The sequence below is a fragment of the Centroberyx gerrardi genome, chromosome 1, assembly GCF_048128805.1.
Source record: "Centroberyx gerrardi isolate f3 chromosome 1, fCenGer3.hap1.cur.20231027, whole genome shotgun sequence".
Taxonomy (NCBI): Eukaryota; Metazoa; Chordata; class Actinopteri; order Beryciformes; family Berycidae; genus Centroberyx; species Centroberyx gerrardi.
Window position 1 is genome coordinate 7,076,718 of NC_135997.1, and position 27,589 is coordinate 7,104,306.

The 27,589-nt window shown below is 40.9% G+C and overlaps 2 protein-coding genes across 2 annotated transcripts; one reads left to right on the forward strand and one right to left on the reverse strand.

The window, feature by feature from the left end:
* Positions 1-1,967: 1,967 nt before the first annotated feature.
* Positions 1,968-21,487, forward strand: coro2ba (coronin, actin binding protein, 2Ba). Its single transcript, XM_078283594.1, has 12 exons — positions 1,968-2,089; positions 4,374-4,574; positions 11,592-11,708; positions 12,783-12,932; positions 13,797-13,961; positions 14,934-15,050; positions 15,163-15,267; positions 16,060-16,156; positions 16,539-16,651; positions 17,314-17,404; positions 18,404-18,543; positions 18,923-21,487. The coding sequence occupies exons 2-12, from the start codon at positions 4,374-4,376 to the stop codon at positions 19,055-19,057; spliced, it is 1,431 nt and encodes a 476-aa protein (XP_078139720.1). The 5' UTR covers positions 1,968-2,089; the 3' UTR covers positions 19,058-21,487.
* Positions 21,488-22,377: 890 nt separating this feature from the next.
* Positions 22,378-26,203, reverse strand: anp32a (acidic (leucine-rich) nuclear phosphoprotein 32 family, member A). Its single transcript, XM_071915687.2, has 7 exons — positions 26,059-26,203; positions 23,859-24,008; positions 23,629-23,751; positions 23,309-23,507; positions 23,059-23,177; positions 22,890-22,944; positions 22,378-22,784 (listed from the first exon to the last, which is right to left on the reverse strand). The coding sequence occupies exons 1-7, from the start codon at positions 26,110-26,112 to the stop codon at positions 22,714-22,716; spliced, it is 771 nt and encodes a 256-aa protein (XP_071771788.1). The 5' UTR covers positions 26,113-26,203; the 3' UTR covers positions 22,378-22,713.
* Positions 26,204-27,589: the final 1,386 nt, after the last annotated feature.

A 27,589-nucleotide genomic window follows, 5' to 3' on the forward strand; every position in this document is an offset into this window, starting at 1 on the left:
AGGGCTCCACACACACACACACACACACACTCACAACACCAACAGTAGGATTTATCAGGGGATATTATTTTCACTACAGCACCTGCCTCAGCATACCAACCTGACCTGGGGTTGTTGAAGAAGCTCTTTCTACCCAAAGGGGTCAGCTGTGGTTCTGCATGGCCAGTGAGAGAGCAGAAACCCTTAAGGCTCGGTAGTGAGAGCAGACAGTGATGTTGGAGCTGCAGTCATTCAAGCAATTATCTCCACCTCCATCAACGTCTTTAAATATGTTGCTACATCTTTAAAAATATTTTTTAAATATGCGTTGAGACAGGATGCAAAGACACTTTTTGGGGTTTACAGGTTCCTTCTAAAGCTATTTTGTCAGTGGAAAGAAACTCACCCATTCAACAACCCCAATGTTGTTTATAGAATATAATTAGTGTTCCTTGTGGTGTCATGTAGTGTGAGGGGCTTAAATAGGAACACACACTGATGCTTTAATTTATTTGCAGCTATTTCAAGTGTTGCTTGCACCTTGCAGACTCTTTTCAGTCCATGATAAATCAGAGACTATCCAGACTAAGAATAATGTTATTGGTCATAAAGACCTCATTAAGCATAAATCAGAGTACAGTTATAGTCAGATAAAGTTCTAAATTATGACAAACTATAACAATATTATAGAGTAGAATAAACTATAACAATGACACGCAATGCAATAAAACCTACTTTTTGAGCAATACAAAAGCAATTACAATGAATAAAGGGAGATGGAATTGCTCTCATGTTTAATTCAATGTCTGTAATATAATGTTAGATTAAGTTTAAGCCTTTTTTTCTCACTGAGCTTTGAATACAATATGTGTCAGTTTTCCCTCCCCATAACTACGCATTAACTACTTTTTGAGTGTTTTAAAGTTAAAAGGTCATGGGGTAGGGTTTGGATTTAATATCAATAAAACATATACCATGAAATAATATACCATTAAATGCTACAAAACAATAGTCAGTCCATTTTCATACCAAAAACATTTTTGGTGGGACCGGAATAGTAATTTTGCTCATTAACATCACTCACTCACAGTTACTGCACTTTTGCTTTTTTAGGGCAGCATATCCCATTGATGCATAACTGATATAATTTTAATTGTCATTACATGCAACCAAAGGTGATGAAAATTGCTAATTACACAATATAGAGCATTATGTAGCTACATGCACTGAATATACAAATATTAGGTAAAAGCCATTACCCCTTATTGGTTTCCCTTATTAAATCTATACTAATCATAAAGGAGATGTTGATAAAGAAAAGCAGTGAGAAGGATTTTTAAGCTTTGAGACAATTGAGATGTGGATTGTGTAACTCGATATCAGGAGGATGTCCGTAACGTTTTGTAAATTCAGTGTATGTCGTGTCCATTTTGGAGTTCTGAAAATTTAATCATCCCACCTGAGGTAGTACTGCAGTTTCTACCAAGGTCTAAGGTTGCAGACTCTCCTTCTGGGGTCCACAAATCTTTACAAAAACTAGGTAGATTTCAGTCCCATGGAGTCATGGATTAGACCAAGGAGAGGAGAGGGAAAAGGAGAGGATGAGAGAGTGAGAGATTAGGAGAGGGGTTGGATGGAGCGATTGGAGAGCCGCTGAAGCTTCTGGGAATCTGCCAGACGGGCCTTGTGATTCCCAAGAAGCAATGGGTGGGAGAGGGAGGAGGCCGAATGGCTACTGCTCCGGGGCTACTACATCCACTTTGACAGAGAGAGAGAGAGAGAGAGAGAGAGAGAGAGAGAGAGAGAGAGAGAGAGAGCTGAGTGACAGCACGGGGGAGCAGGGGAAGAGGAGGAAAGAGGGAGGGCGAGCTATCAGTACTAGTAGGAGGGGAAGAGGGTGGGAAGAGAGAGAGTAAAGGGGAGGGGGGAGGAAAACATGAGAGAGAGAAGGAGGCAGAGCAGACGCAGGCCGTCTGGTTGGATTTGAAGGGGGGAAGGAAGGAAGAGAGGAGATCCTGGTGACTCTCTCTCAGAAGGGAGGGTGGGTGTTTGCAATCTGAGAAGGCCGCAGCAACAGTGGCTATAGTGTCACTGTAAGGACACCGGTAAGGTAAGATGCCATTTTCAATAAGGTGATTACGAGAGCATTACAAAGTGTGCTATTCAGATATGGATGTCAGAGATGGAGAGGGATTTTGTATTAATTCTGCTTGGTAAAAAAAATAAAGTATTTGTATGACTAACATATGGTACAACTGGCTGCAAAGTCATGACTTGTTAGGAAGACCTCATACTGTTAAACCCCAGAGGGAGTCATGCTAGGACCAGATACTAAGTCTTGTGACCTGTGTTGATGTGATACAAAGTAGTTTCCTCACTGCGTTGCTGATCGTGTGTGTTTTTGTGTGTGTGCTCGTGAGTGTGCGTGTGTTTCTATGTGCAAACCCTTGGGAGATAAAGAACACACGCACACACACACACACACACATCCTCTCCGTGCCATACGCCGGTGACCAATGAATGAGCATCCTTGTAAAGAGAGCTCAAAGCAAGCAAGTCTCCCTCTCCCTCTCTCTAACCGTCCCTCAGGCCGCTTTCTGCTGCTCTTCTGTTCTACATTAATTCTTTAACAAGCTGCCATTATGCTGCTCATACAGAGATGGTTTCAGACCAGTCTATCTCGGTTTGAATGGGATGAGGATGAGACATGTATATGTGGGTGAATACAACCCCCTCATATGAGATTCAAAACACAAAACTGCTGTATGGCTTCATGTAATATCAGTGGGCCTACAGTTGTGGTGCTGCAACACTGTAGCATGGCCACAGCTGAGTGATGAAGTGATGGCAAAGTGATGGCAAAGCGATATCGGATGCCATCCCTCCAGTGTGGTTTGAGAGTAAAAGGGAAAGACAATGGCAGCAGGATGGTCTGGGGACGTTTCTATTTGCATGCACACACCACTCCCACCAGTTCCCCTCCAAGTCCACAGAACAATGCTGCATAGAGGATTGGCTGATGTCATCCGGCGTCGCTGCCACTGATCTGACAAGAGTCGTAAATCTTCTCCCTCCAGTTCCTGTCGTGAACTGATATAGTCTGTCAATGGTCTCCCTGAGATTGTGCTCAAAAACCGATCTGGTTTCCGAAAATTTCTCCCAATTGTATGTCGTATTCATCAGCGAGAAATTCCAAAAGCGCACTGATGAAGATGAATAGCGGAGGGACAATACCAGTCCATGCATTTCACATCCCGTTCTGTGGCTGAGGCGACTTTGTCTCCTTCTGGAGAGCCGGCTCATGCCAAAAAAGCAGGAAGCCCATCAACACATTCTTGTGGCGGAGTGACAAACAAAAGTAGCAGCTTGAGTCAAAGTGAATTTCTTATGTCACAAGTCAACCACTTCCCTTGTGTTGTGTGGAGCGGTCGTGAACTATAGCTGCTTCTCTGTTGAACAAGGCACTTGTGGACCAAAATAGAGTGGGAGAGGACAGAGCATAATTTGACGTGTTTGTCAGAGATTAATCATTTTGGTGGGACCAGCCTTCTCGTATGTGATGGAGACATTTGTAAGAAACTGCTTGGCCGCTGCATTTCTTTCTTGCCATTGCATTTCCTTAATCATGTTGGTAGAACCAGAATTCTTGTATGCGATAGAGAAAGAAACTGCTTTGCTGTTGCATTTCCCCCTTGAAAAATTAAACAGTGGATCTGAGGCATCACAAACCAGTGTCAAAACAGTTTTCACACTTCAGGAGTCTCACACCCATGACCAATTTGGATGAATTCCCATAACTGCATCTGTGACTCTTATCATGTCTGCACAGATGGGACAGCCCGCCCTGCGACTATGGGGCTGGGTGGTGGGAATTTGACATGAGGGTTTCGGCGACACTTTCTGTATTTTCATCATGTGTGTATCTTAGTCCACTTCCTAACAACACAGATATAAATGTGATGTTTCCCTCAGAGTGTAATTTCATTTCATTTGAAAGATACTACCAGCTTGGTTAGTTCATCTTGGTTAAATGTCTTCTATAGTCTTAACTGCTCACAATGTCAATTATGTGTGAACACTTAGCAGATCAAAAAAGTAAGCGTGTTATCTAATGGACATCTGTGTGTAGTTTAATCATAGTGTATAGAAGCTCAAATAATCTGTTAGGATGTCCTGTTAAAGCTGAAAAGCCTATCAATCATATTAACATTTAGGCTACATGAACATCATAGCAGATAAATTGTAAGTAGGCCTATGTACAATATCGCAGTACAGTAGTAAGCGCAATGGTAAAACCAGCTTGGAAAACAAAGAAATGTTTCAGTATAACTGTGTTTATTGACGCACCATGGGAAGTCTAAATGTTTCCCCTTGCTGTGTGATTTTCCTCTCAGATGTCATGGCGTCCGACCTACCGAAGCTCCAAGTTTCGAAACGTGTACGGAAAGGTAGCCAACCGGGAGCACTGCTTCGACGGTATCCCCATCACCAAGAACGTCCATGACAACCACTTCTGCGCCGTCAACGCCAAGTACCTGGCCATCGTCACCGAGAGCGCCGGTGGAGGCTCCTTCATCGTTGTCCCTGTAGCCCAGGTAACCGCCTCAGATCAGCATGATTATACTGTAAACGCTCGTGATTTGCTGTTTGCTGCTGTGTGGACCAGGGTCAGAAATAATAATAATGCCTGTGAAATTAAAAATGGTTATTTCTTACGCTGATGCTGACTCTGAACATGACTAACATGACTGTGAATCACAGAGTCAGGGAGTGATATGTGAAGAAAATCCTCTTGTTATGCTGTGTTTCAAATGCCACTCACTTTCTGTTTGTCCAGAACAAATCATACACATCAAATATGTCATATAGTATTAGAGAATGATACATTTGTCAACACTAGTCATTTTACATTACAGTGAGTCAACAATCAAACTACTCTTATTTCAATGACCACACAGCACTGTAAGATCTGATGTTAGAGCTGTTTTCACACAAATTCAGCACACTGCTATTGCAAACCGTGCCAGCCTTTTATCTCCAAGCCAGGATCTAAAGCCAAAGTTGTAACAATGTTGAATTACCATTATAGGAATGCATAATAGGCATAGTAACATTGCCCATAAATACTGCAAAAGGGCATTGTTGTAAAGGAAAATGTGTAGTTTTCACATCTTTTTTTGCAATAGGAAAAGGGAATATTTTTCTACCAACCTACAGAGAAGTCTCTTTAAAATACATTCTGTAATTTATGAAAATTGTCCTGGATGATGTTTTCGTTCAGTGAGGACATCAAATATGTATAAGTACTACTGATTTAAATATGGGAGATGGGTCTTTAAGGGTCTCATGGACATTTTAGAATCATTATGCAGATAGTACATTTGTCTTTTAAGAATCGGGGAAAACATTTTACAAACTTGCATTTAACTGAAAACTTGCTTTTGGCTCATTTTATGTGTATAGCCTAGTGGTGTTGTTAAATTTTTTTTGGGAGTCCAGTATCGTTTTGAATTCTGCTGAGTGTGCCTCAGTGGATTTTGTGTGTTAGTGGTGTCAGCAGTAAAGATAGCTGCTATGTTTGATTTATTTCTCATTATCTTATGGCACTTTGTGACTTTGTTGAGAAAACTGCAATACAAATATAGCTATTATTTATTGATTTTTTTTTAAATGTGGTCATTTTTGTTTTCTACAGATTAAATAAATGACATTTGGATTCTAGGTCTGAGAAATCACAAACATTCCTGGTGCCTTGCCTCTTTAAGAGAGACTCTGCCAAAGCTCTTCAGAGGCTCTTGGCTGCCAAGCAGGTCAAGACAAACTATCATCAGGCAGAAGTATTCACTGAGCTGAGCACTTCTACTGTTGTGGCAGGGAGACTCAGCTACATTTTACTAGCTTCTACTGACATCATCATCAGCTATGGCGGTCAACTATGGAAAAAGACAGATTTAAGGCTCTGTGTGTGTGTGTGTGTGTGTGTGTGTGTGTGTGTGTGTGTGTGTGTGTGTGTGTGTGTGTGTGTGTGTGTGTGCCATTTGGTTGAAATCATGCAGTGTAATTTTTAGACTTCTTTTTTTAAATAAATAAATCATAAAACACAAGTCACAAATTTAATAATGATGCCAGATTAGCAAATACAACTCACAACAAAATCTATTTTTGATCCATTTTGGTCACTTTCTTTCATTTTAATAAACAGAACATGAGCATGCTATAAAGGCTCACATCAAATCGTGCTGGATATAAGCCTTTTATAATCTCATAAAAAGCAAAGACTAGTATTTTTTTTTTTATTATTATTATTTCCTATACAGATATATAGTTCTCCACCTACACTTCTTGACTCAAACCTGGCTATTAACATTTTCAAGTGAGGCTGCAAGTAGAAAACCAAGGTCTGAAGGTAGTTGAGATACAACAGCCTTTGTTTTAAATCACTCCTCTTTGCTTTAAGCTTTAGAATTGAAAGGAGAACTGCACAGCGTCGGTGGGCAATGTAAAACTTTCCTGCAGCGCTACACTTATTAAACAAAAGGTTGCTTGGAATAGAAAGGACAGAACAGCTCAAGGTTTGTCTCTGGAAGAAATAATGGCTTTTGTCCTTATAATTGGGCCAAACTGCTAGTTTCAGATGTGGCAGCAAGGCGGCTTCATTGCAAAAGGGATAAATAGACGATACATTGTCAATGGCAGATGTATTGAGGCAGTCACATGTTTTTCTTTTTTTTTTTTTTTTTTTGCTGTATAGGTCCTCTCATGAAATGGGGAGCATTGTGAGTCAGAATACACACAACAGTCTCTTAATACGGGGGAAAAGTATGACTGTGTTTCTGATTATACGTTTGCTGTTAAGAACCCAGTCGCAAAAGGGCAGTTAATGCAGTCATTATCCCAAAGTCAGCTATGTATGAGTATTTGGATGAATTAACTTCCAGAAGATGAAAATAATCTAAATAAATGTGTAGATGTGTTTATTAGCAATCAACATTGTCAGGCTATTAACATTAAAATTGTCTTTCTAAATACTTGTGGCTCAAATCATCTTCTCAGAAATACAAATTTTGTGAGTGTAGGGTAAAAAGAACCAACCTCACACAACTGTAATTCTTTGTAAAACTCCAATTCTAATAATTCTGCCACTGACCGTATTTTATTTTGTTTTTTCATGCTGTTATGACTCCTTGTCCTTGACCCCCTCCAAAGATCATGAGTGGATCAGTTTCCTCATAGTGAAAGAACAGCTCCGAAGCATTTCCTCATGTTTCTGCTGAGCTGACGAGTTTAGAATTAGCAGTACTGCAGTATCCTCTGGTCTCGACACTCAAGGCCTTCACAATGTGAACTGACTCCTGGTATGAGACCAGGGACATTAGGATGAACAGTAAAACCTGCTCACAGAGTCACATTGTCTATGGCAGCATGCTGCTTAGAGGATCTGTGACAAAGGCTGGTGCTGAGTCAAAGTCACAGCAACTAGAATGAAATAGATGGAGAAAATGGTGAAGATGTGCAAATGGTTTTTGCTTTTGGTAAAATTTGTATCAAAGATTAAGTGTAGTACATCTTCAGTGGCTTCCAAATTAGGTCATTTCTATGTGATGATGCATTCACATGGGAATGACATGATACACAACATTTACATTTGTCAATACACACATTCACAGTGCACACATTTACCATTTTCCTACATTGACTATGTGTCTAACCTTTGAACCGCTTTAAAGACTAAACGCAGAGTGTAAAACTAAGGCTACAGTTGCGGAATGGAAGCAGAATACAGAAACTAGACCATACTGCACAATGAATAAAGGGAGGAAAATTTTAAATAGAAGGAGGCATGGTATGCACAGTGATGTCACCAGTCACATTTTAACCATCGGAAAATCAATTGCCGTCTGCCCTGTTTGGCAGAAGCGGTCATCAGAAGCCGTCTGTGGAGTGCCGTGTGTGTGAGATCACTCACAATGGGCAGCAAACTGACAAAAGGAGAGGAAAGTTAACTATTTTTTTCAGTCAAGTTTGAAATAAAGGAAATCAAAAATCTCCTTTCAGTTTGCAATCTTTACAGCCTGCATCCTTCTGCCTGACGTTGCTGCAAAATGAGCTGTTCTTGTCCCATTAACAAACAAAATCTGTGGTGGGCTGGGCTAATGGCGAGGTAGAGGCATGGCAGACGTATTACGATGACAGCCAGTGAGACGGCCATATGGTAGCCCTCAGACAATCCCGCCAGCGCGTGGAAGGACTACCGCTGGCACCAACTGGCACACAGACTGGCCCAGAAATTGACACATAAGGTCAGGATCACCTTTTCACAATGGGAAAGTAAATATTCATGTGATTTTTTTTAGACAAAGAAGGAAGGAGAGCAGAGAGATATAGTGGATGAGGTGCTTGCAGTTACGTGCTTTTTTTTTGGATCACTGTGTCTGCCCACTCATTATGCTGCTCATGACATCTTAGGTCTTATTTTTTCCAGATTTAACCTTCCTCGCTTTGTCTGTGTCTGTAACTGTCTCTCTTACACACACACACACACACATACACACCCACACACACACTGTAAAAAGAGGAAATTAAGTCCTCTAGGTGGTTATTAACAGTGAGTGGCGAGGTGGTGAGTGTCAAAGAGCACACTGTTGCAAATTTTCCACTTTGATGATGATGATAATGTTATGATGATGATAATAATATTATTAATAGTGATAATAATAATCTTCAAATCAAAACACAGTAAGAAATGATGCTGATGTTGCTGTTGCTTCTGATGCTAGCACACCAGCACACACTCTCTTTCCTAAATACTGAATATATCCCCAAACACCAGAGGTTCTTAAGTCAGTACTTTTTCATGGTACACAAGTACATGATACAGTGTGGCAGTGTGCTATTAGCTCAGTTTACTGAGCAGCACACACACTCAGTGGTATGATTCAATTTCCAGTCACATAGGTTATTGTGCAGCAAGTTCAGACCACTTACGCTTCAGTAACCATAGTGCAGTTCAGTTTTACTGCTGGTTTTACATTTTTTTGGTCAACCACAGCTAATACATCAGACCCTTGATATAATCCAAACTTGTATTATAATAACTGTACTTAACATGCAAAATATGAAATACATAGAAGTGCCTATTCTAAAATCATCTGTACAGTCCAATTTACAGTTTAAATATTTTGATTGCATATATAAAAAGGGAAATTCCAACAATTGTGCACAAAGGTTAGATGAATTAATGATTTTTTGCATTGCCATATGTTGCATTGTCAGTGCCCATTCAGTCAAGCCATCACTCTGAGTTTATTATAAACAAGGTCCTACTGGACAGTTTGTTGAGGTAGGCAGAAAACCACTTAGCTGAAGCCCATCTGACCACGAGAGACGAGCACACGTGTCAGCCGGGATCCGCTGAGACTGACCAGGTCACCGCAGGCCTGAACACAGCGGGCAGAGCAGATGTGCATATGAAAAGCGCCAGCAGCATGCAGTAGACCAGTACTGCGTGATAAAAACACAGCAGCAGAATATCAATTCAACTTAATGAGCATGACTCAGCAGGTTCTTAGTTTAATGAATAATAGCCCACCATATGGGAGAAGCTGCCACGGAGAATATTTATGACCTTCTCAGCTTGGATTTATAGTCAGTCAGTCTTATGAATCAGCATGCAGCCGCACTGACATGTAACTGTAGCGATAGTAGTCTCCAGAGAAGAAATTGGCATTGATGGCAGAATAGAAAAGACACAGATGTAAATTATGATTGTAAACTTGAAGTAGTGTGGAAATTTCATCTAATTTTATTGTTTCTATAGCTCCCATTCTATCCTTCAAATATGATTTTACATTTTAGCCAGAGGAGCCATATTCCATTTCCAACCATACAAATCTCTTGCAGGGCTGATGTCGTAGTGATACAGTAACTATAGAACATCAGTGGTAAGCCTGATTAATTAAGATTTGTTTGGAATTACGGATAAGAGCTGGTAGCAATCACAGAGTCCAAGTAGGAGCCACATAATGATTGAAAGTGGTGCCTCTGGTGTATTGGAGCCACTGGTCCCAGGCCAGCACATCTGTGTGTCACCAGGAGTGTTCATCTTTACCATAGCTTCAGGAAATGAGCTGCAGAAAGACAGTGAGGTCAGGAATCTGAGTCCTGATGCTCACAGTCATGCAGCAGCTAAACATTAGCTGGTGGTGGACAGTCACTGGGGTTAAACTTGGAGATGAATGGCATGACAGTGAGGTTAGTAGCTAAAGTAGTCGTGTGTCTTCATTCGTGCATGTGTGTGTGCGCGCATGTAGTATGTGTGTGTATATGCACCAGATGTGAAAAGAAACTAGGTGATAAGGTGTTGTGTGGCCCGATAAAACAATGACTACATTATTATTCGTAGTAGTAGTACTAGTAGTGTTGTTGTTGTTGTTTTGTCGTGGAAAGATAACAGTGAAATCTAAGGTCTGGATACCCTTTGTTTTGTTTATTTCTTCTTTCATTACCCATTCTGACCTCCTGGGAAAACCTCGTGGACCCCTGAACCCTGTGGTTGCCAGGGTTCATAGAGCAGGTGTCATCAAAGCGTTGACATCTATTAGCGTTGACATCTATTAGCCTGTTTTGCCTCTTCTAAGCTTCACAGGGGAAATCAGATTTAGCTTTAGTTAATATAGCACAAGCATGAACTCTGCTTTAGGGCCAATCATGTGTGACTGCAGATTTAATTGGGATTGCATTTTAACTGTGGCGTTTTAATTGTTAGAGGTGAAAAGGCTAATGATTTCGTCTGTCATTCTGTACGCCTGGAGAGGACTTGTTAGTACTAGTTACTGTCACAAGGAAGTGAAAAGATAAAGGGATGATGGGTAAAGGGAGGGAACACGGCCCCAAGGTCTGCTGTGATGTTTCAATCTGTGTTATTATATACCCTCACCTCAGGGTTCAGTGAGGACAACACATGTACCCACACACACACACACACACACACACACACGCACACACGCACACACACACTCACACACACACACATCCAGGGTTTCACTGAGGCATGACCTGAAGCTCTTAGCCAAATCTCGGAGGAAATAAAAAAGAGGCCAGTGGATTGAAGGGACATCAAACATTTATGACATCATGACCGACATAAAGAGGCTTCCACCAGCTGACTGTTGTTATGGGCCAGCGCCCCGCTGTGGACACTGTGGGTTATTACAGTACCCATCCTCTACCTCTGAAGTCCAGGTCCAGGCCTGTTTTGCTGTGGATTTATCAAATCAACTCAGTGACGTGTTTGAACTGTTTCCCATCTGGCCATTATATTATATGAGGTCTTTAATGTTCACATCAAAAAGAGCTTAGAAGAGTTTTGGTCCACCATCAGTGAAGCTCTTAGATGAATGCTGATTATTGATTGCATATATGTGGTGGCAAATTCATTGCTTTTTCCTATTATTTTCTTATCACTGCTTCCCAGGTTTTGGAAAAATTGTCTATTCTATTCTATTCTATTCTATAATATGTTATATTATACCTAGTATAATCTATTATTTTCTTTTAGGTATCCTGAAACAGAAAATGGAAAATAACAACATGTTTATGTCACTCTCTTTCAGGCTGGCCGCATAGACCCTCACCACCCAAAAGTGTGTGGCCACCAAGGCAATGTGCTGGATATCAAGTGGAATCCCTTCTTTGAAAACATCATAGCATCCTGCTCTGAGGACACCTCGGTAAATAGCAAATGTCCTTTCCTAATGTCTGTATTATACTAGATATTATAAAATTGAAGTGTGGTAAGCAGGTGGACTCATGTAGGTCAGCGGTTCTCAGCCTGGTATAGGATGCAAGATGATTTTACAAGGTAATGTCATGACTTCATGGCTTGGAGAATGGGAGAAATATATCTGAAATCATAAATACTTGTAGTCCTTTGTTTTTAGGGGTTTTGTCACCGCTGACTTAGAGGGCACAGAGGCAGGTTATATCCATAAGGTCACTGGTTCAATCTCTGCATCTACCCAGAGAGCGTGGACACAAGCTAGTGATTGGATTGCAGCTGGCAGCTGCTGTGGCCCCTGTTGTTATGGGCCAATGGCCCCAAAATGGAAAATGCCAGATGACCCTAATGTTAGTGAAATGCCTTTGAGCAAGGCACAAATCCCCGACCTGCTCTGACTGCAGAAATGTCATTATCAAAGACACACTACCAAATCATTATCACTATAAAATTTACTCTTACTCTCAGATGCTACATGCTACATACTAAGACCCCGAGACTCCCTTGTTAGTATGAGGTATTTACATTTTTCCTTTGTGTGCCCACACCTGTTACCATTGCTCTGTTGACTGCAGTAAAGCCATGGTGGCCCTGTGTCCTGTGTAGTACTTTCACTTGTTGAAGGATAATCTCTTCTGGTACAACACAGAGCTTCTACGCATAGCTGTAATCCAGCCTAATCCTAAAGCCGTGGGCTACATTGATAGCATGTGCTATTTTTGATCAAAGGGATCTCTCGCTATGTAATACTGATAGTGGTTGAGAGATGATGCAAAAGATAATCTGCCAGTCATATTAAGACGTTATGAAAGGCATGTAGGGTTGGCCCTTTGCAAAAACACTAATAATTCACCTACTGTAAAATGCTTTTCTTTGTGCGTGTGTACATGTGAATGTGTATACTGCCCATATGACTTGAATGTGTGTGGGTATGTTTATGTGCACCTGTGTGTGTGTGTGTGCTTTATGATCATGCACTGAATATTCCTTTCTGTGTGTGTGTGTGTGTGTGTGTGTGACTGCGCAGGTGCGGGTATGGGAGATCCCAGAGGGCGGTCTGCGGCGCAGCATGACGGAGGCCGTGTTGGAGCTGTACGGACACAGCCGACGCGTGGGCCTCATCGAGTGGCACCCCACCAGCAGCGGCATCCTCTTCAGCGCTGGCTACGACTACAAGGTGCCACGCCAGGAACTCTGCACACAGCAAGCTCAAATCAATGCAGTATAGGCTGGCATGGTTAGAAGGACAGCCAGCACAATAATTTAACATTTAATGTGGGTTGAAGGAAATGTACACCCTCAGATACACTCACACTATCTATTCCATTATTTTCTGATGAAGTGTTGAAATTTTTGGTGTACCACTTTCCCTCAACCTGCCTCATCTACTTCTACTTCAGTTAGTGATTTCCTACATTTCCCAGAATGCCCTTCCACAATCCTGACAAAATGGGTGTGAATTTTTGCTTTCAATAAAAGGTGGGAGTGTGGGAATATAAATATACTGTAGCTAGCTAGTCAGCTAGTTTGTGAACTAGCTGACTACTACTCAAAACTCAACATGTCTTGTGGCTGCATTGCATTCTGGTCTATTGAGGCTACTGTCTGTGGAGAAATTGGTCTCTCTGCCTCTTCTACGATGGCTTTCTCCCTGTATGATTTTTGAACATTGATGCAAAATGGCGGCTCTGGAAAGAAGCCCTTGCTCTTTGATTCTGAGGGACTGACAATTGCTGTTGATGCGTTAGATAGCTGAAACATTTTCTGCTATCAAATTTCACTGTAGTTGTGCTGCAAAAATCCAATTATCCACAGGAATAAGAAAAATACACCAACAACAAAATGAGCTCAGAATGCAAGGTGCATTTTTTTTTTTTAACAGTGTTAAAAAAAAACAGTACTTTAACAGTGTTTAACAGATAATTATGTACGCATTTAGTTTACTTCATTTTACAAAGTAGCCTTCCATTCACAAAGTCACAACATAATGGCCTCAGTGATTCAAGCACCACACCCAAACAATCCTCCCTAACTCTGTTAGATCCTGATCTGGAACCTGGAGATTGGTGAGCCAGTGAAAATGATCGACTGCCACACTGACGTCATCCTCAACATGTCCTTCAACACGGACGGCAGCCTGCTGGCCACCAGCTGCAAGGACAAGAAGCTGCGTGTCATTGAGCCACGCTCCGGGAGAGTCCTTCAGGTGAGGGGGAGGAGGGGAGGGGGATGGGGGGAGGGGGGAGGGGGAGATGGAGGAGGGGGATGGGGGGAGGGGGTGAGAGGAAGAGGGGGGCCTGTTGGAAGAGGGTGGAGGCTGCTACAACATTTTTAAAGTGTGTACACGCACACCATAAGGACAACTGTGAGAGCTCATTCTATTCTGTACTGTATGACATTGCTGCTTCTGAAGATATTGTTGATTCTTTGGGCCATATATCAGATGTGAATAATAATCAAAATTCCCCACTCATTTGCAGGAACAAGCCTCGAATTATTTGAATGCATTAATTCAAAATGATAGTGTCCAGTTTATGAAGTGTCCAGTCAGGGGCAGACAAGTTCATTAGACACTGACCTGAGTTCTTAATACATTTGAAGCGCACACCAATTAGTGCAAGTTTTGTTCAAGCCGTACACATTAGGTTCTTGAAGATTTTCAACATACCAAACAATCCTCACTGTAAATATAAAATCTAAGCTAATCTAGCAAAATATTTCTCAGTGTTTTGTATTCCAAATATTTCACTTTGGCTGAATAGAAAGGTTGACAGAAGAAAAAAATCTGGTCATATTAATGTAGTTCATGTTAGAAATAATAGCTTAGGACTCCGTTAGCAAAATTGAAAATAAAATAGTGAAATGATTACAGCTACCCCGAACAGCAACCTTTTAACATTGTGTTCTAAAGTGAATATATTCTATTAAACCTAATATAGAATTTTTATTCATTTAAGCCGTCATAAAAAAATTTGTATTGGCCCAGTTGAATGGACAGGAACACTTGCCTGGGAAATGGTTTGAGTCCAGCTCATGCTAAGCTGTCACATCTCTCTGTGCTATCTGTCATAAGAAAATGGTATAAATAAATGATACCATACGGAGGGAGAATGAACCCCGCCTAGCAGGCATATGTACTATTAAAGCGTCGTTCTGTCTCTGCCTCCTGCTCCACCAGCATGCCAGTTGTAAGAACCACCGTGTGAACCGGGTGGTGTTCCTGGGCAACATAAAGCGGCTGCTGACCACAGGAGTGTCTCGCTGGAACACCCGGCAGATCGCTCTCTGGGATCAGGTCAGACAAAACCTCCATATGGCTGATGCTTACAATGTGGGAGGGGGTGGTGTGTGTGTGTGTGTGTGTGTGTGTGTAATTGTACAGTATGTGTGTGTGTTGTTCTTCCCAGGAGGACTTGTCCATGCCAATTGTGGAGGAGGAGATAGACGGCCTCTCAGGACTGCTGTTCCCATTCTACGATGCTGACACACACATGTTGTACCTGGCAGGCAAGGTCAGAACTTCCACTATGTCACATCATGCAAAAATTACACATAGGCCTACCAAAAAATAGATTTTTCAGCTTGTTACACAATTGTAATGTTTCTCATTTTTAAAGCCAAGCACTATATGTGAAGATTTTTCAGATCTACATGTTAATTCTGATATTTTTGCATATTTATGAGGTCCATAGAATGTGAGTGAGTCCATGAAATGAACAAACATACTTATAAACAAAGACTGTAAAGAGTTCATTGAAATGATACAGTATCAACTTGGCAGTATGTGTTTATGAAGCTATTTTACTAAGATTATATACTTCCCTTATTCCCTTAATACTTTTTTCAACTTTCTGTGGACACATCGCCACTGTATTTCACATACTGCTTCTACTTTTGATGTTGTCATTTTATGAAGTATGATATTTAAATGTTTTAAGATTTCACACTCTGCTGTCATCCCCCAACAAAATTAGTTCCAGTGTGCAAATTCATGCATTTCCCAGATGTTACTTAATTTGCATATTTAAATGACAAATTACCTAAAGTCATAAGGAAAAATAAATATTTAGGTTTTTGTGTATTAATGTGTATTTAGAACTTGTAAGGTATCATTCTTCTACAAGAAAAGGATGTGGGTAATATTTCCAAAGAAAGGATGGGCTAATATGAAATCCAAGACAACCTATCCTAGTTTACAGCTTTGTCCTGAGAAAAGGGGCCTTATGGCAGTGTCAGATAAGATGAGGCTGTGTTTCGAGCATTAAGAAACCTCATGTAAAAGCCACATTCTGGTGCCTTGGCAGGGGGACGGCAACATCCGTTACTTTGAGATTACCACAGAGAAGCCCTACCTTCAGTATCTAATGGAGTTCAGGTCCCCTGCGCCACAGAAAGGACTTGGTAAGTCATGTGTTGATCACTGTAGAGAGATCCTAACCACCTCATTAGCAGTCTTTGGAGATGTCTATATCGAGGGGAATGACTCACAGGGGTAATGGGCTGCCATGATACTGTTCTAAAAGTGTCTTGCATGGGTGAAAGGGATACCAGAATAAAATCGATTAAAAGCAAAAGAAAAAAAAACCATTTACCTGATCTTATGGATATCCCTCAACCGTCAGAGATAGTAGCAGATGCACATTCAAATAGATAAAGGATATGAGGTCACATTGCAGCAGGTTCATATTTTTCTCTTCTTTATTTGCCTCAAAGTATGCCATGGGTTCTGGGAAGGGATTTCATGTTGTCATGAATCTTCACATCCTTTCATTCCTGTCCTCAGGTGTGATGCCAAAGCACGGGCTGGACGTGGCAGCCTGCGAGGTTTACCGCTTCTACAAGCTGGTCACCCTCAAGGGCTTGATCGAGCCCATCTCCATGATTGTGCCAAGGAGGGTCAGTGGGACGGAAATGCTGAATTGAATTGAATTGAATTGAATTGAATTGTAGTGAACTGATTCTACTTTGTCTACTCGATCCCTTCTGCAATATACCACGTAATTTATCAAACACTATGAGTTAAAGGGGCTTTAAAGAGTAACTAAACCCCAAACCCAATCTTTGGTGCCAGGTGATGTCACCTTTATAGGTGGTGACATCACCTGGTACCAAAGATCAGTCAATAGCAGATGGCAATTTCAGCAGCATGCTTTTTACTATTAGATGTCAGGCTTTACACGGATTTGGGTTAGGGTTCAGTTACTCGTTAAGCAATTTCTGAGTTTTATTGACTTCTATCAGCAACACATTGTTTCCAAAATAGAAGGTATAGGCCAGAAAGTGAGTTTTTGAAAGCCAGAAATCCCCACACATGGCAAAGTAATTATTAAGTCATTTGTATGGATCAACAACCCCATCAAACCCCCGCAGATATATAATGGTCAGTGCTATGGGACAATGAAATCTTACTTAATGCACCTTTAATTTGATCTTCTGCTCTAGACTTACAGCTGTGATGGAACTAACAGATGCAAGCCTTTTCTTATAATCAAATAAGGATATGCATTGAAAGAGTATGTACTGAAAGCATGTTAAAGTGTGTGTTTCCTGGTTTACAGTCAGACACGTACCAGGAGGACATCTACCCCATGACAGCAGGAACAGAACCTGCCCTGTCAGCCAGCGAATGGCTGAGTGGCATTGACAGAGGTAAACAAACAGATACCGCACACTGGACTGATGCTCCCTTGGTGGTTCATTCAGCAACATTTCAGCCACAACCGCTCTTTGTCGAGCATAAACCCATGTGAAGGAAAAGGAGAGTATATACTGTATACGAAACATGCATCCTCAGTTGTTTACAAATGTTTATTCTAGTATTATAAGGTATAATAAACAGCATCAGCATGGATATGGAAAGATGAGCCTCACTGCAAAACATTAAAATAATTGCAAAACATCACATGTGAAGATTACATGCTACAGACCAGAGAAATGAAAATTACTTTTTGAGTTGTTCAGAAATTAGTCCAAGAAGATGACACAAGCCAAAAAATTACAAAATAAAATATGCCTTTAGGAAATCTGGACAGAAAACAGACCCAAATTATTTTTCTCCATCCTCCTGTGAAGGCTTTATGAAACTCACTTTGTTTGTGATTAGTGATTTCAAAAAAGGCTTAACAATGCCAGTAAAGTAGGTGATAAAAAACAATCATCTCCCATCACTTCTTCTTTGGGTTGTTTTTTTTTATTGGCAACTCCTCACATAATGTGTAATTAATTATTGCCGCTGAGCATATGGCTAGTGTTGTTACAAATGTGATCCACTGTTCATTTCACTTTACTCCCACAGTAACTTCCTTAGTATCAAAATCATTCATCTTAAACTGGGCTTTGAATTCAACCACAACATCATCAGTAAAGATCATCACAGACAAGGTCTTTGCAAATGTGTCATGGAGTCTGTGAGGTGACGTTGTATTGAGGGAAATCCAAAACAGTTCTCCTTCATGGTTTATCCACTCTCTCAATATCGGTGTACCTCATTACACTGACATGTGTGCTGACTTTTCAAAATGAGCATCACCCATTCTAATGTTGCTGTGCTTACTTGTAACATACCTGGAAGATGCAACTCTCCTTGTCTTTGTGCTTTGTGTGAGTTTTCGCGTTCCCATGTGTGGTTTGCTCCTCTTGTGCAAACAGACCCGGTGTTGATGTCCCTGAAGGACGGCTACCACCGGCCCAACCAGTTAGTGTTCAAAGCCCCAGCCAAGGAGAAGAAGAGCGTGGTGGTGAACGGCATCGACCTGCTGGAGAACGTGCCGCCCAGGACAGAGAACGAGGTGAGCGTGTGTGAGGATGAGGAGGGCTGGCATGGAGACATGAAAGGGGGAGGGATTGACGGATGGATAGAAAGATTCTGGTTGTGTAAATCAATAGATGGGTCAATGACTGGGTGGAGAGATGGATACAATGATTCATGAATAGATTGATGTACAAAGAAGTGGTGGATAAATTAGTTTATTGGTGCAGTATTGTCATGAGGTGTGAGATGTGTGAATAATGCAAGACTGACACCACTTTCCGTACTGATTACAAAATTTTCCTCGTTGTACAGTCTGCAAAGTTCCTCCATTGACATTATGTTGTCATGCTTGTATGCGTGTGTGTGTGTGTTTGTGTCATGCATGTACCCGTGTGTGTGTGTTTGACTCTGTGTAGCTCCTGCGGATGTTCTTCCGGCAGCAGGACGAGCTGCGGCGGCTGAAGGAAGAGCTGACCACCAAGGACGTGCGAATACGCCAGCTGGAGCTGGAGCTCAACAACCTGAAGAACGTTAGCCCCAACAACGTCTGACCTCTCACCCCTCTGGACTGGCCAAACAGCTTCCTTCGCCCCTAAATCCAACCTCCAACAAGCTTCTGAGCCCCTGTTTTTCTGATATATCACATTATATAATAACTTCATCCCTGCTGCCCTGGATGGCGCACACTTGTAATAACTGTTGGATAATGTTATACCTGGTACAATTACTGGAATATTGTAATAATGACAATGATGTTAACTAATGGAGGCAAAGCAATGTTCATGGATTGCCACCTTAACATCAAATTGATGCTAAGAAAAGCTTGTGATCCAACCACTATTGGGATTATTTATGTTTTTACAAATTAATATTCATTGATGTATCATACTATTACTACTTTTATGATGAATTATTGCATATTTTGAGGTCCGTCCTGAGGCAGGCAGACCGCCTGAGCGTCTCAGTCTCGACCACCATGCCAACTCTAACCATCCATGTGGCAAAGCCTTGATCATCACCCAAAAAAGCCCCTACACCCACCCACCCACCCGCCACACCACCTCCCCCTTGGCTCCTCATTGTTTGCCGAAGCAAAATTGGGGAAAAATGACTTTCACTGGCTCCCATTTTTCTTCCCCAAGGCCTTAGACCCTGCTGCAGAACCAACCTGCCGCACGCTGCAGCAACATCTCAAAATGGCTGACATTTGAAGTAGTTTGCACCTGGCAGATGAGGGGAGCTCCACAATTTTGCAGACATGGATCATGTTTGTCACAGAGCTGCTTATCTTGTAACTTCTTTTCTCTCCTACAACTGTTGTTGGCTATAAAAAAAAAAACACTTCACAAGACTGACATATAGCTACCCAAATGTAGTCTCTTTTTTTAAAAGCAGAGCGGGTAGTCCACTCGACTTTAGTGTTTTTATTCCTTATTTAAACCGTGGGAAAGAGGCGAGGGAGACACATGTGGATCCAGACCCCCACCTCTGGAAACCCAAATGTAGTCTTAAGGGTAATTTTGCAGGTCATTGTTGGTTTTTAGGGTTAGTTTCTGGGAAGGGAGGGTATGTATATTTGCTTTTATTTATTTGTCTCATTTTACCTTTTTAGCTAATAACACGTGTATTTGTTAATCTCATTGTCTTTGTATGATGTGGCTACGCAAGTAATGACTGTGGTGCTTGATAGATTTTGCTGAATGACGTTTCCCGCTGAAATGGTGCAAGATTTGGTAGAAACTGTACCCTGAATGGTATTGACTTGACTGCATCATAATAACTCTAAATAAGGTATGTTAATATATTCTTACCTATGCCTAACAGTACAGCAAACTGTTATATTAACCATCCTTTTCAGTTTAAAATATTCAAAGAAAATCACCATTATTAAGATGTGTTTATCTAGAGATCTGTCAGTTTGTTGAGTGCTAGAGAAGACCTGCAGGTCATCCATATTCTCTTCTTCACTGGTATAATCAGCAGACCTGGGCTAAATTGCAATTGAAATACTGTCATTTTACCATCAGTGCTTCCTTCCTTGAGTCTGAAATTTCAGAGAAGTGGGGACTGGATTTGATTAGTTTGAAATTCAAGCAATCACCAAAAAAGAATCTAAAAAGATTTTGTGTGTCATTTTAATTTGGTCCCAATCACAGTCGGCTCTGCTCTATCTAACCGTTGATGGACTGAGAGAAGGAAAAAGATGGCCTCTTATATGCACAGCCATAATGGACTTTACCCCAAGTAAGGAAGGATTTAAGGTCATGATTCTTCTCTGGGTCAAGAATTTTATAGCTTCAGAGAAATTGATGAAAAAAAAAAACAAGAGTGGGACCAGTGACGCATTGTATAATGTTTACTGTGTTCCTTGCAGGCAAAATGAAAGGCTATAGTGAAAGTGTTAAAGGGCAAATGGCAAATTGATCTGCCAGAGATTGATCGGTTACAGTGGAAAGAGAAGTAATGTGTAGGTTGGAGCTGTGCTATGTCAAGACCTCTCTTCTGGATGCACTCATACTCGTTAAAATCAACTAGTTCACCGTTTATTTTTGGGATGCCAGGTTAACAGTTATGCGAGAAATGTGTAATAAGCTTTTAAAATGACTGACACAGTCTGTCTCTCACTACAGTTGTTTGTAGTTGAACAGCATTACTAATCTGGACAAACTGGAGTGTGATCATGGTAATTTACCCAGAATTATTTTGCACTGAATTTGTGATGAGCGGTTCTTTGTGGAGCACAGGAAGTAAAACCCAACTTAGATCTACTCCAAATTATTCTGTGTTAAGACTGGATGCTCTCTGATAGTAGCTCTCATTTAACATGTAATATCACATCTGCTCTGTGTCTGCTGTGAAATGCATCTTGGGAGCAGTTTCCCATCTGGAAGGAAGGAAAAGTTAAGACGGTAATCTTAATGTGATACCCTATAATGTTACAATTCTGTATTAAACATTTACCTTTTTATTAAACTATAATGTTATTATGCAAAGACCACAAACCTCAAAACATATATAAAAGGGATTTATTGAAGTGAATGGGAGAAAAGAAAAAAACAAAACAGAATTTGGCTCATGACAGTGGATTTAACATATTTAGAGTGAAAATCATTGAGGTAGGCCAATTTGACCATTAAGTGAAATATTAGTGAAAACAAAGTCCAAATAACTGACCGTTTTCCAGAGTTTACACTTTGAAACAATATATTTTCAATGCACATAGTCGCAGTTTTGACTTCCATTTATATCATCAACTAGTTCTCTACACTACCACCACAAATTCATACGTTGCCACCTGCGTGTAACAGAAAAGAACATGAAAAAAGCGATAATGAATTCTGATGTTGAACATTTCTCTTTATGGAAAGATTATGCATACAAAGTATGTTCAAATTCAAGAAATTTCACACTGCGTATTTTAGATAAAGCAGCATACATATTTAATATCTTATTACAATTCATAGTTTCAACTCAGTTGTGTTCAATGTCTGCCATCATCAAAGAGAATACAAAAAAATAGATTTGGTCATTATTTACAAGAACACGTAATTTCCGAACTATCAAAGCTGAGGGTTTAAGGAGGAGGAGCAGCTTTGACAAGGGCAGACATTTTTTTGCTATGATTTAAAAATATGCCCTGTGCGGGTCACACTGTGCATGTTCAGACAGACAGAATTTCACACCAGGACAGCAGAGAATATTGGCATACTGGTGACACCACAAACACATAACTTACATAAAAAAAATGCAAAAATAAGTTTAAGACGAGGAGAGGACAGCCATACATGAAATCCAGTAGTTGACTTTAAAATGTATTAGACATGCACTCTAATTTTTTTGTTGTTTTTTTTTTTCTTTTGTTTTGTTTTGGGGGAGGTGGGGGAGGGGGGGTTGTTTCTTAAAATATGCAAGTCGTCAGAAATTGGTCATACACAAATGGTGAGAAAACAATTCTTAAAAAGGTTATCTTTGCTATTATTTGATATTACAAAAAACTCAAGTCCACAAAGCAGTTCAAAGTGGACAGTAAAGACTGGAATATGGGAGCATCAAAGGTACATAAAATTAAACTTATTTCCCCAGACGACCCCCTCTACCTGACTGGCCAATAACAAAAGGGGGGGGGGGAATACATGGGGGTTGGGAAGTGACTGGGAAATACAGGTTTAAAACAGTCAGTTCACAACATAGCTTCAAAGAGGACTTCTCAATCGTCGTCGTCGTCTTCCTCCCCTTCTTCATCCAGTTCCCTTTTCCTCTTCTGGCCTCGCTCTTCTTCTAAAAGAACAGAGTGACATTAACAAAAGACACACAGATCAGATATAAGTGGATGGAAAGTTTTTCTCCAGCATTTAATTTAAAGCCAGCCGCCATCTTACTCACCCTCATCATCCTCATCATCAACCTCTCGGTCATTCAGATCCTCCTCCTCTTCTTCCTACAGAGAAAGATGAAGCGGTTTAAAATCTCTCACATTTTGAACGGTTATCCCACACAGTACACATTTTGCATTTACAGTACGAAAATCCCATTTAATCTCTCTTTATTTTACCTCTCCGCTGAGGTCATCGTCTTCCTCTTCTTCGTTTTCCTCCTCTTCATCCTCCTCTCCCTCGTCCTCCTCCTCATCTCCTGGTGGTGCATCGTCATCATAGTCCTCCTCATCTACATCTGGGTGAAACAGGTAATAGACCGGCGAATTATATCAACATCAGCAGTTCATAAGAAATTTAGGATTAATTCGATACAAGAAAGAAAACAGTTATCCATGATGGTATTTGAAGCCGTTTTGCTGAACCTACCATCTTCATCGTCCTCATCGTCATCCAGGCCCTCTGCGTAAACCTCGGCGTCAGAGTCCGGCGCCTCTTTGTCGTCTTTGTCGTACCCGTCCAGGTACGTGAGCTGGGGTAGTAGCTTGAACACGTTGTCTCTGTATTCGTTCAGGTTTGTCACTTCGCAGTTAAACAAGTCTAGGCTTTTCAGGGTCCCCAATTCTTTCTGCCAAAAACGAGGATGAAGTTTGATAAATAAGGCAGCAAGCTGGTTTCTGTATTGTACCTTCAATATAGATCCTTTTTTTTTTTTTTTTTAGTGTTTTTTTTAGGGTCTTACTGCTTACCAAGGGCTCTATTGTGCTGAGGTCTTTGATTTTGTTGCCACTGAGGTTGAGATGTGTGAGGCTGGGGCATTTATCTGCCAGCACCTCCAGCCCTCCTGAGATCCTGTTATCGCTGAGTTCAAGCTGTTGATCAATTAAACCGTCAAAACATGCAAAACGCCAAAGCCAGGTACAACTCAAAGACATGTTCTGTAATGTGTTTAATGTAAAAAAAAACAAAAAACACCAACCTTTTTGAGTTTATTTAGCTTCGGCAAGTGGGCAACTGTCGTCAGTCCAACGTTGATTGTGCTGAGGAATTCCAGCTCCTCAAATTCATCCGTTAGACCCTCGATCTTGCCTTCGTTTGAGCGACAGTTGTCTAGCACGAGTTCTTTTACCTATAAACACGACAGAACATGTCAAATTGGTCAGCGTTTGAGAAATGCAAGCACTAAAATACAATGTTACTATCAATTGTTAATGTAGTATGTGTGCACTTTCTCTCCTCATGAGATGGATGGCAGAAAATGCAAGATATTTCAAGGTTAAAGAAATTACAATCTGTTGTTGTTAGAAATGTTGGAACACACATAACATTAAATTTGCCTCAATTTTTAAGTATTTTAGTGAGTTATTGTTTTACCCACGTAGTTTTCCAGACTGATACTCTTACTCTGACCATTTAAGCAGCAACCAATGAGAGGCTGTGCTTTAAAGCTTAAAGTTTAAAAATTAAAAACCCCATTAGCCGTTATCAAAAAAAATCACTGTAAAGCAATGTGTTGATTGGCTTGTTGCTTATAAAACGGTGGTAACACCCCATTGTAATAAAAAGAGCACAAATGTTTAATGGTTTTTTAAGTCAACACTAATTAGATACTAAAATGTTATTCTTCCATCAATACAGTTATTGAAAAGTAGCTAAGCAAAGTGGTTGCTAAGCGACACATAAGTTCCATTATGGTGGTTAGCACATTAATATTTAAATGGTCTGTTACGGGGCCACAGGTGTGTGGTTATCGGGTGTTTTACGACAGCTTCGAACGTGACTCAGCCAATCAGAACTGAGGACCGGAACTATCCGTTTTATCAACTTAAAAAAAATATCAATACTCCGTGGACAACTGCATTTCAGCGTTCTAGGTATCGCGATACATTGGCTGTTATTCCATTACGTAAATATCACATTTACTTTTTGCATAGACACAGATAGTGTAGCATTTTATATGTTGTGGATGCTGATTTAAAATGCAATGTGCTACATGTACAGATGGTTATTGACGGTGCGGCGCTGATGCATATTAGTCAAAACAAGTAGGAGCCTTAGGCAAAGACAGACCTACGAGTCGTGCACTGGGTCATTTGTGAGTAGGAGGGGCAGCTAAAGCCGATTAGATAGCTGCCAGGCAAACGTTACATTGTTGCTTGCGCTAAACAGTTGCCGATTGGATTGATGCCGTGTATAGACTGCTATTTATAAAAAGGTATGAGGAATCGTTCATAATATTTGTCGAATGAAAAGGACATTCGGTGTATTTCGGATTGCCTTTGTTTCTCAGTAAAATGGCGGCTTGTCCTAGTTCTGGAAAACTGGAGCAACGCGGCTCGAAAAATTGTTTTCGTTGTGGCTGGGTTTCACAAGTCGAAAATGGCAGAGAGCCTCGATGAAACGACCGAATTGCCACCCAACAATTATTAGTAATGCGGGCATGTTTGTTTTTAATCCAGTCCGGATTGTTTTTGCCAAACCTGGTAGATGGGAACGGTCTATCTATGCTAACATCACTTTCTTTCGGCCATCTGTGCGCACTGTAGCATTAGTTGTAGGCTGCATGAGCTGCAGACACATCGGTGTATCAAATGTTGTTTGAATGCATTTGCGCTGTAGTAAATGCACTCAACTTGATACTAAAGTTTGAATAATTGGAGGTCTTCGATACAGTTTTGATGCGATAATTCGATGCTAGGATCTTTATGCATCATTGATAATTTCATGACTTTGTGTCCACATCCTTTACGCGCCAAGTGCACGGGTTAAATCGAATTGATAAATACATTTGCTAGCCAACGCATGCAGATAGTAGGTACACAAGACAGTGAGCAAATAACAATAATATACAGTATTTAAGAAAAGGGGCGCGTTCGTAGATCAAAAGTTACAAATATGGCTTCTCATACTGCCTGCCTTGTTTATACCGCTGGCAAAAAGCTGTGCTGCATTCTCAAACTGCACGTCCAAAACGTGCGGTTTTATCCTTACAAAGTTGAACTAACACATCCGCAGCACCTGGCGACTTTAAACACGTTTGCAAAGCAACAATGTAACCTCACGTCTCCATCATCTTTTAACTTGTAAGAAACTTTGTATCCCCACGCCAAGACATCACACGAAAGATTCTCCATTAGCTGAGTCTGAAACATTATCAGCAAGATGTGTATTTAACTTACATCTGACGGAGTGCGGTTCCGCAACTCTAGATGAATTCTTCTCTTCATATCCATCCTTGATCAGCTCACCCTTGATATGATATACACTTTTAGTAATTACTGCAAATGCAACTACCACCTCTTGAATAGACTGCTGTTGTTCATTCAAACTTGATCCCCTCGGTGGGCGGGAGTATGTTTGAGGATTGTCGTCACCACTGACCAATCCCAGGCGCCAAATAACGAGGGAACGGATTTACAGACTCGCTAACCAGTGAAAACACACATATAAAATTGGGTGGGGTTTCGTGGTCAAAGTTTGGTTGTTTGTTAACTTAAGTTTACATTGAATGCATCCTATGGAAATGGGTATCAATATGATGCCAAATGTCGCTGTTTATGGATATCACTTAAATTAAATAAGGTAATGAGGTAGAGCATTTTTCTCCTTACCATTGTGCTGCAAACTTACCTCACCCCCCATGTCCACATATGACTACAACAAATTATTCTGCATTTGATTTGCCCAATACAATGTACACCCAAACTTGCATGCCTTATACAGTGAAACACTCCAATCAGAACCTAATAAAGCATCCGAGGCTCTGTAATGGGACTTCACCAGATGAGAGATTGATGCAATGATCATGTGTTTGGACAGTCAGACCTACACTGTGTGGCCACTTTGTTAGGTACACGAGTGGGAGGACCCAGTCTGAGGTAATACAGCGCTTATCCACAAGGTGGAAGCAAAGCCACTAGTCTGGAATATAATAATACTTGCATGGTGTGGAGTCAGGGACCATCAGCGGACAGGCTTAGCACCACCCACTGTGTGTTGGCAGTCATGTCTCACTGGCGTAAGTAGGCTACAACCAGTACTAATGTAAATTCTTAAAACAAAACGTTTTGTGAAGTGAAAATTATCAAATATGTTAAATGGTAGGCCCTACATGTCTAATTTCATGCCAAATAGAAAGTACAAGCCGAGGGTTATCAACATGGAGGTCTCTCTCTCTCTCTCTCTCTCTCCCTCTCTCTGGCTTTGAGTCTCGCTCACTCCCTTTAACTTTATTAGTCTGATAATAGTATGCATGTTCAAGATAAGGAGAGAAGTGAGAAACTGCCAATAACGGCATTATTGCCATTTCACACCAGCCTACGTTGCTCTCGCCAGCCACCAAGGCAATCTGTCAGTTGCCTCTCTCTCTCTCTCTCTCTCTCTCTCACACACACACACACACACACGCTGCTCTGCTCCATTAACGTCAAACAAGCTGCGTTATAAAAATAAAAAAAACGGCAGACATACCTGTATCGCTGTTAATGAGGCTAACGTTAATCAACATTAGCATTAAAGGGGAACACCGGCCATTTAAAAAAAAATAATAATAATAATATTCGGAGGCAAGGGCGGAGCTTACCTTTCATATATATGGCGCGTGTAAGCCCATCTGTCTCCCCAACCATGTTATAGGCCTAAAAGGGCAAAAATAATAACTTATCAGCATACTAAAATTACAGTTAAAATTCACAACTACAGGAAATGCAG

Excerpts from the sequence above, each read along its gene's own strand:
- anp32a (XM_071915687.2), bottom strand. The coding sequence starts at position 26,112 with ATGGATATGAAGAGAAGAATTCATCTAGAGTTGCGGAACCGCACTCCG. Across the intron at positions 23,178-23,308 it reads CGATGAGGACGATGAAGATG|ATGTAGATGAGGAGGACTAT; the intron begins GTAGGTTCAGCA and ends TGTTTCACCCAG. Across the intron at positions 22,945-23,058 it reads ACGATGACCTCAGCGGAGAG|GAAGAAGAGGAGGAGGATCT; the intron begins GTAAAATAAAGA and ends CTTTCTCTGTAG.
- coro2ba (XM_078283594.1), top strand. The coding sequence starts at position 4,374 with ATGTCATGGCGTCCGACCTACCGAAGCTCCAAGTTTCGAAACGTGTAC. Across the intron at positions 13,962-14,933 it reads GCTCCGGGAGAGTCCTTCAG|CATGCCAGTTGTAAGAACCA; the intron begins GTGAGGGGGAGG and ends CTGCTCCACCAG. Across the intron at positions 16,652-17,313 it reads CCATGATTGTGCCAAGGAGG|TCAGACACGTACCAGGAGGA; the intron begins GTCAGTGGGACG and ends CCTGGTTTACAG.